Source organism: Mytilus galloprovincialis, chromosome 3 (assembly GCF_965363235.1).
Source record: "Mytilus galloprovincialis chromosome 3, xbMytGall1.hap1.1, whole genome shotgun sequence".
Classification (NCBI taxonomy): Eukaryota; Metazoa; Mollusca; class Bivalvia; order Mytilida; family Mytilidae; genus Mytilus; species Mytilus galloprovincialis.
In genome coordinates, this window is record NC_134840.1 from 43,026,952 (window position 1) to 43,036,571 (window position 9,620).

The 9,620-nt window shown below is 31.4% G+C and overlaps 1 protein-coding gene across 1 annotated transcript in view; it reads right to left on the reverse strand.

The window, feature by feature from the left end:
* LOC143068001 (cholesterol 24-hydroxylase-like) overlaps window positions 1-9,049 on the reverse strand; it is a 29,503-nt gene extending 20,454 nt beyond the window's left edge. The window contains exons 1-5 of the mRNA XM_076241726.1: window positions 8,825-9,049; window positions 2,726-2,803; window positions 2,180-2,261; window positions 1,653-1,726; window positions 232-318 (exon numbers count right to left, since the gene is read on the reverse strand). Coding sequence (XP_076097841.1) covers window positions 232-318; window positions 1,653-1,726; window positions 2,180-2,261; window positions 2,726-2,803; window positions 8,825-8,970 — 467 coding nt within the window. The 5' untranslated portion in view covers window positions 8,971-9,049. The remainder of the gene's footprint in view (window positions 1-231; window positions 319-1,652; window positions 1,727-2,179; window positions 2,262-2,725; window positions 2,804-8,824) is intronic.
* Between the last annotated feature and the right edge of the window lie 571 nt (window positions 9,050-9,620).

Consider the following 9,620-nt stretch of genomic DNA (forward strand, 5'->3'; position numbering starts at 1 on the left):
TGACTGAAGAGACATAAAATTAGCATGGTTTATAATGTTCTTAACTTTTTCCAATTTTCTTCCATGTCAAAAGGCTATTGGTATCATCAAATTTAGATTACAGGTTTTTACATACCCTAGAAATAATTCAGACCAACTAAATATGTTAATGTCAAAATATAGCTAAAGGCAATGCACTACAGTCCATACTATGAGAAGTCAACAAAAAAGGATTGTTAGTAATATACAAACTCTCTTTTAAATGCTGGATTCATGAGATTTCTCTTAAGGCTCCATTTTTCATTGTTGGTTTCTGTCACAAGTCCATTACCAAGACATCTAAAAAATATGTAAGTTAAATCTGTCGTAAATTTCAACATCCTGATTAATGCTTTAAATATATCAACACCTTTATTCTATTTCTAAAAGAAAAATGTGTTTATATATTTGAGATATTGACAATTTTAGCAATTTGAATTACCCCCCTTCAAAACAACTGACCCAATGCAAATTTACAGGTTTTTTATATTCTTACCTTTTACTTTTACAACATGTGGTCTAAAAAGGCAACAGGTGGGTAAAGTGTGGTATACACATAAAAGTAGTCCTGATTGAATTGGCCTAGCACATGAATATATTATTTAGTTAATGCAAAAATATGAACTCCATGAAATTTGCTATCTGATAAAAAATAATCTTCGAGAACTCTTTTTATCATTCAAATGAAATGTTTTGTCTTCATTATTTTAATTAAACGATTAAGACAAAGTGAAAAGAAATTTTGTTGACGTCAAGCTTGATTGTGTTATTATCATCGCCATATTGTTTACATTAGTTACGAAAAGAATTTTGGTCAACGTCATGACTATCAAAAAATAAACAATGTCAAGAACAACTACTGGAAGTCCTCTCAACTAATCAAATAAATGTATTCCCTAATATGCAAATCATTTAAGAATTATATACACTTATTCACAATTCTTGTTATAGTACATTCCTTTGAAAAATGTAAGAAAAAAGTTAGACCCTTTCTTTAGCAGAGACATTAGGCATACCTGCCAACTTTTCTAAATGCCCATGGGGTTATTACGTGCAAAATTACTCCCATAGTCCCGCAAAACCTCCAATAGGGGCTTCAAATATATTTTAAAGTTGTTTTTTGGCTTCTTCATATTTTTACAAGCCTATAGCCATTGTAAAAAATAATTGTTTTGTTTAAAATTGTGGACAAAATTACTCTTTCAAATTTTCCATTTGGGAGCCTCCATGGGAGAAATCCCCCACAAATAGTGACAGTTGGCAGGTATGATTAGGATTTGAAATCTAGCTCTGAATCTGTTAAATAAATCAACATTGTAAACAATTGCTGATGATCATAGCAGCTAGAGCTCTGACTCAATAGTTTTTCACTTTTGACAGTTTGAAATGGGAGTCTGGAAACAGGTAAGAATGTTGTATCTGCCTATTGCTTAGTCCTCTTTGATTGTGTACGTTTGAACATAAAATTCCATGCATGAAGGTAGTTTATAAGGTCAATTATACATTTTCTTTATTTTCCACCTTTAACTTTTTGCTAACAAAAAATTAATTACTTTGAAGTGGATCATAAGAATAATCATTGACTGTTATATGGAAGTCATATGATGTCTGCATTTTAAAACATCTAATGTTACCTTTTTCCAAATACTTTGCTTGCTCTTTTATAGATATCATCTGACTTCTTGTGACCACCAGTTACTAACAATTCCTATAAATATTTTCTATTTATTAATAATTTAATTTTGGATGTAAAGTGTCTTCTGATTGGCTGACGTCGTTTTGTTTATCAGCTCATAGACATAATTCAGTCATGTGACCGTGACGTCATCAACGTTTTTTCATGGTTTAAAATGGAATTTACAATTAAAATATAAGAAATAACTGTAATATTTTATCTGTCTATTCGAAATAACATAAAAAATGTGGAGCACACTTTTAAATAACCCACTATACGGGTTATTCAGTATGCACCACATTTCTTATGTTATTTTTTCATAGACAGAAAAAAATAATACAGTCATTCCTTAAGAATTTTCCTATTAAAGAAATCCCATAGCTTAGTACAGTATTGTTTGCTACAAGAGCATTAAATGCGCAAACTCATTCTAAACTTGTTAATAGTCATAAATATGGGTATTATTTTAAAATATGTTTTACAAACCTTAACTGCTTCTTGGTTAACTGAAACCACTAATGGTTTAGAAATCAGAATCAATTTAAATGTATATCCATATTTTTTTACTCTGAAATAAAAACCTAAAATATGAATTACACATCTTGTTAGAAGTTATAAAATCACACAGCAACTTTAATAAACTTATTTTCAATTTTTTTAATATTAACAGCTAACTGAAAATGAAAAACCATATTGTCATTAGAGGTTCAAAATAGATTTTACTGTTCATAACACATCCTGTTAGAAGTTAGACTATCACACAGCAACAGTGCAAAGGAAAAAAGCTTGAAAGAGGAAAAAAAAATAAACTTGAAACATGTTGAAAGAAGATAGTGTTAGCTGATTCTGAAAGAAAAAGTTTCATACTCAAAATCATTTGTAAGTACTGCAATGACAAAGTTTGTTTAAAAAATGGTGACCTCTAAATGTTTACTGTCCAAAGACTTATATGCTGTTTAGTTTAGTGTAATTTTGAAGTTAATCCCTAACTTCTTGTTTTCATAGAAATGGAGAAAAATTTTGTATACATACAAATCAAGTAATAGATCTCCAAAATGTTTTCCTTCCTTGTCTGCTGTCGTAATATAATTCAAATTTCCAGTCCAAAAACTGAAAGAGAAAATAAAACTAATCATTAAATTAAAATCAAATTAAATAAATGTTAGTATTCGTAGAGTTTATAATTATAAAGAGCTGAGTGGTGAAACTGAATGATAGATTTTGTAGGGACAAAAATATTGAAAAATTCAAAGTATGCACAAACAGGCAGAAAACGTAGGTGTCTGGTAGATCTGAAAAGTGCCATACCAGTAATGACAATACAACTCATCACTGTCATTAATGTAGATAAAGGACACACAGAGAGACTATGACCATAACTCTGATCGAAAGGGGGACAACTGGCTCTAGAGTCATAATTCTGCTAGACCTATTAACTCCACTCACATGAAAAAGAGTAAAATCCCATGGTATTTAGGCATTCAACTCACCCCACTTGTAAAAATAAGTTTTAATTCAGATGAATAAAGGTGTGTCAACTTGCCCCAAACTATAGCTCTACCATTACTAATGGTAGATGTGGGGATACCTTAATGACAAATAACAATCCGATGGTCCCACACAAAGTCGTGCTGCTGCAAAGGATGATTGTCTTCTTAAAAGCGTATTAGCATACTGCTGAAATGCAAGCAGTGTTTAAAATTTAAAAAGTGGAATGCATCGAAATGGGATATAAATTAAATCCCTTCTTGAGGTAGGGCAATAGGGGGTTCCGTTAACATGTTAATAACATCTCGATTTTAGCAAAAACAGTTAACAAAAAATGCAGAAATGCTGATAACAGTTAACAAAGCGGGTTGAAAACAGTTAACAGCTTAAATTGATCTCAGATAACAGTAAACAACACCTTGAAAAGGGCCATAACAGGTTAACACAAAAAGGTATCCCCCCCTTCCCCCTTCTTGTTTGAACAATAAATATTAGATTCTTTATATCATCATGTTGATGTTGATAACGAGAATGTCTGTTTACATACATTTTGTACATGCGCAAGCGCATGCATGTAACCAGGAGCACATATATTGTTAAATATACTGTTCCAAGATGTAACGTATAATTTGGTTGAATGTGATATGTCACAAGCATTAGATGCATGCTTTTATATCTGAGGCAGAGTGAGGGGTTTCGCCCCTAAGATATGAAACGACTACTTCGGATAGAATAACATAGAAGTATCAATTTTTTTTTTTATCTTTTCTTTTGTTTTAAAAAGAGCAATTAGTTTTGATAAAATAGGAATAGTGTCATTATCTCAAATTTCAGTCAGGATGCAAAACCATTTTCAGAATGGTGTCATAGTTAATGATTTGGAATGAAATCTTAACTTAAATTGCGTCTATTTATAATACCTTATTATTGCTCTAGTTTGTATGGCAATATAAATCGCTGTACTATCTAGTATTTTTTTGGTTTACTGATTGCCAAAACCTGAACTCTTTGCTGATAAAGGATAACACTTATATGTAAATTATTATAAGGACCTGAGCATCCCTAGTCATAGAATCATCACGACATGACACCAATTATGTGAAAAAGATTGGAATGAAGATGGGCAATGACATGAAGATAGTACATAGACAAAGCAGATAGCGGTTAAGACCTATGACTGCAGTGCTGAAGTTTTAAAAATGACAGCACAAAATAAGAAAGGCACTTTATTAATAAACAATGATTTTTTTTTTTTTTTTTTTTTTTTTTTTTTTATATAGCAATACAAATACACTTACCGATTTATTCAACACAAAACCGTTGCCAGAATGCCAGAATGCCTCTTCATTTTGAAACAATAAAAAAAATATATAGTCATTGCAAGTCTCTTACCAAACCATCAACACAAAAAAATGTTTTTAGAATGGCAATTTATTATGAAATAATGAAAAAAAATCGAGTTTTGGTTAGTATATTAATTGGGCAGTAATAGTAATGCTATAAATATGTTTATCATTGTTTTCATAATAAACAAAAGCAAACGTATAGGGTGCAAATGGACTTTTGGTAAGAACGTGTAGGGTGTGAAAGTGAAAGGGAAGAGAGCGATCATGTTTTAAGGTGAACGGACCCGGATTCCGTTCATTTCCGATTCGTATTGGATTATTGTGGTCCTGTACAAGACGTCATACTGACTGATTTGTTAATTTTCTGTGTGAAAAAATATACCAATTTACAAACGTTCCATGTCTATATAGGCATACTTTTCAGAGACAAGTGACCCTGCGTCATACTATCGGGCTGTCGGATTATAGGACTGTCGGATTATAGGACTGTCGGACTATCGGGCTGTCGGATTAAAGGACTGTCGGACTATCAGACTGTCGGATTATGGGACTGTCGGATTACAGGTCTGACCCCCTTTATTCACAGGGACTAAACACCTTTTAATAAGTGAGGCAAGTATGTAGTTGAAAATTTAGCATTATCATAATTATGTCATGAATGTTAAAAATTCAGCCAATCTTTAAAATTCTTTTTTGTTAGTCACAGGACGAGTTGGAAAAAGTTAAACTACTTTTCAATATTAATGGAGATAGTTGCTAGGGTTAAATTAAATGGGATCAAAGTGCATTTCAAAAGTAGGTCAATTTGGTAGGCCCAAATTCAGCAGGATTTAAACCATTTATATGTATTATTATTTGTTTTGCAATTGATTTGGAGATTTCATATAAAAAAAAACTTTTCTAAAATAAATGAAGACGTATCATGTGTATGTGGTTTTGTTCTTAGGGATGTTTAAAGACTCCATGCAGGTTTTAAGCTTATAATTTTAATATTATTCTCAGACCTGCCAACTTTTGAAAACCTCAATGGGAGATTTAGAGTGTCCGACTAGATTTTTAAGCGTTACAATTTTTGCCCTGTTTCTGTGTACACTTTCTTTTACTTCAGAATATAGAAAAATGGAATAAAAAATACATGATACAAAGTTAAAAAATCCCTTTTCCCACTCCAAAGACATTCTATCTTTGCACCATGACTCAAATAACCTAAAACTAAATGTCCTAATGTTAGAAGGATGAAGACAGATTCTGAGTGAGTCTATATATGTATACATAAGTGAGGAGAGTTGATAAACCTGAGTGGGGCAAGTTGGTAGAAAGTGGGGATTATAATAGGTCAATGGAAAAAAAGTCACAAAACCTCTAGGAAAAAAAGTCACAGGAAAAAAAGTCTCAAGAAAAAAAGTCACAGGAAAAAAAGTCACAATAAATAAAATTATTTGAAAGAGTTATGTTGGAATGCACATAACAAACATCATTTTTTTCATGTCTGAAATAAAAAAATTAAAAAATCACAATATATAAGGGCGTTTTTCAATAAAAACGTATTTTCTTGTCCTAGCCACTTTAAAAAAAAATGTGTTTGATCTTTGCAAGTAATTTTTTGTGCAGTCAGTACATTGAATTAGATTTAACATTTTTAAGCAAAGAAACAGTTTATTTTTTAGAGGAATTGATAAGATATTGACTCCTGAATGGTCCAAAACAACCAAAATGGCATGTCCCTAGACCGCCTGTTCAACATTCATACTCTAAAATATCGTAAAAAAATGAAGAAATTAATGTTTTTTTTACTTTACATAAGTTCTTTAATAATTCAAAAGTATGTTCAGAGCCAACATATTCTAATAAACAGCTTTCAATATAGGTTTTTTAATTTCAGAAGGTGTGTCCCTCACAAATTGTCCACTACGAAACGAAGTCATTAAAATTTGCCAATAAACAGTTTTATAAAATCAATGTAATTTTTGTTTGCAAGAGATATAAACATTAGGGTCTTACAAAAGAAGTGATGCTTTTATAACGGCAATTAAATTGTTGGTAAGAAAAATTGAGCACATCAAATGGACTAGAGTGATACCGTATTTTTGATAATGTCCCCTACGAAACGGGTCAAATCTCCTTCAGTATCTGGTTTTAAAATTATGAAAAAAATATCAGTGTACAGCTTGATAAATGCTTTGATGAATACAACCAGTCTCGTTACTACTGCAATATAGGGATTGTGGGAAAAAAATAAAGCATGTGAATACGTCCCTTACGAAACGGTCCCCTACGAAACAAGTATGGGAGAAAAACGTTTCGTAGTGGACACTACCACTACCATGTAGTCTTTTTTTAATCTTTTTTCAATTATATTCGTGCAAAACAAATAACAAGGGTTAGTTTCATGTAATTTTTATTATGTTTTTATTAACATATAATAGGGTTGATGTCAACTACGAAACTTTTTGTCTACTACGAAACGGTTTTGTCCACTACGAAACGCATCAAAATGTCCACTACGTAACATGAGTTGAACCTTCATATGTGAAGTACTGTCTAATCTTTATCGATAAAAATGATTTTCTAATTCAGAAAAAAAATGATATTTTTCTAGTATTTAAAGTAAACAAACTGGAATGTCTATAGGAAACATTTAAAATTGCAAAAAATATGTGTGTTTAGAAGAAGTTTCGTAGGGGACAAAAGTCCCGTAGGGGACAAAAGTCCCCTACGAAACAGTACACAAATTATGAAAATAATATCATTTTAAAGAATATTTAAGATTGCACGTTTTGTTTACAAACAGGTCTATTATAGAGGTATTCAAAATAACTCTTGAAATTAAATTTTAGACAAGTTGATTTTCCATTTTTTTTAGGTCTGAAATGTACGCTTTTATTGAAAAACGCCCATAAAATGTTTTATAAGAAGTATGTTGGAATGCATATGACAAAAGTCATTTTGTATATCAGCTGTATATGTATGAAATAAATAATTAAAAAAATTGCAGTTTTGTTAAATAAAAATAATACTACTTGTAAAAGTGTATCAGATCTAGTTGTTTTTTATGGGTAGGGCTTCCTACCAATAGAGGAAGTGAAAGGTCTACAAAAAAGAGAAAGGTGCCACAAGAAGCAACTAATTAATCTAAACAGTCACTGTCAATAAATGTTGTAATTACATAATTATTGTTAATGGGGATGCTTTGTTTGTTTAACATGTAATTGAAGGATTCTCATGATATTGGTAAAAACACAGCTATAGAAAAACAAAAATCACAATAACATATGGTCAAACCATATCATAGACTTTCTAACTTCACGAGCTTGTACAGGTTGCTTTTGTAGAAACATATGCTAAGCTGTCTAATTCACTTCTAATTTAAAAAGATATGAAACAAGAATAATTACAATTAAAAACAAAACATATGCATGTATCAGTAACATTACAAAAAAAATCCTCTACAATGACATTGAAGACTTGTTGGTGAACTTCTGCTGTTGTCTGTTCTATGGTCGTGTTGTTGTCTCTTTGACACATTCCCTATTTCCATTCTAAATTTTATAATAAAAAAAAAGGGATATGGGGTACAAAAAACACAAAACCATACTTGCACATGAACAGCAGAAAAAAAACCCACACACAGATAAGCAAATGAAGAGATACGAATATATACAAAATGTATGACTTTTTTTTCACCAATATATATGTGCAGATCATATGACAGTTTTCATACAAAATATTTATTGTGACTTTTTTTCCTGAGACTTTTTTTCCTGTGACTTTTTTTCCGTGACTTTTTTTCCTGTGACTTTTTTTCCTACATTCTTATAATATACTAACTACTAAATACATGTAACTACCAAATTGTTTGTCCAAATATGATTCCTGCAAGGCTATTTTATTATTTTTCTGTGAGGTAGGCGTCATAGAAAAAAAAAGGAAATAGCCTTGCAAGGGCAATTTCGGGATGGGGAGAGTATAGATAATTACAAATAATCAAAGCTATTTCTTTATGATTAGGACCTCAATAACAGGTGCTTATGATTGCTATTGAAGATTGGAATATGCTCTCTAACCAATGAAAACATTGTGTTTCTGATTTTCGCATCAGACAGAGAGCATATATATACCTACATGTATAATTTATTTGTAAACAGATCAAATAAGATTCATCAGCCTCCAGTGATCCGTTTTGAAAGGATTTTTGTTGCAATAATCGAAGATCGAGTCAGTTACGTAAAATGAATCATAAAGAATCATTAAACCATTAATAGAAATTGAAAAAGACCTTCTGTACATGTTACTTTACCTTTTTCTTTCTGGTCCTGGAATGTGGTCATACATTTTGTGAAGCTCATTGATGCGATAGGCAGCATATGCAATGCATACTGCAAGAAAGGTCATTAAGGCAGCAAGAATATAAGGAAAATAGACTATAAATTGTTCTGAAAACATTGTCACAAACAAAATTATTATAAATCTTTCTCTGTGGTGTTAAAATCAACCTTTCATACGGCACAGTTTGGTTTCCCAGACTTTTAGCATGTTCCCTTTTCTTGAAATTCTCCTTTATTGTATCTTCCTCCTGCATCTTGGAGCACTACTCAAGACTAACTAGATACTGCTTTTATTGTGAAAGCAGGCTTAAATTGCTAAAATGTTGCTCACTATTATACAGTTTAAAAAGTAGTATCACTATCTGTTGACAGAATAATGTAAACAATTCTCTGACCAACCTTTTTAAAGGGACAGCCGCACTAGCTACGAGTAGTCCAAGATTACTCTGACGTCCAACGGCTGTTTTGCCAGACAAGCTGAGGTCCCACGACCCCAGCTTGTCTGGCAAAACAGCAGTTGGACGTCAGAGTAATGTCGGAGTAGCTACGAGATACTGAATATAAAAAATGTAAAAGTATTTTTTTTGTTCAATATCATTAATAAAAGTCATATAGTTGAATAATAATTCGCTTTTAGCAGGCAGTATGGTTCAATTTTGTCAAATTAAGTTTAAAAACATTGATATTGAATTATTCACTTGCAAGTGAATTATTCGACCTCATATCGGATGTCAGTGAACTTCAATCTAAACCCCGGGATTACCTAGA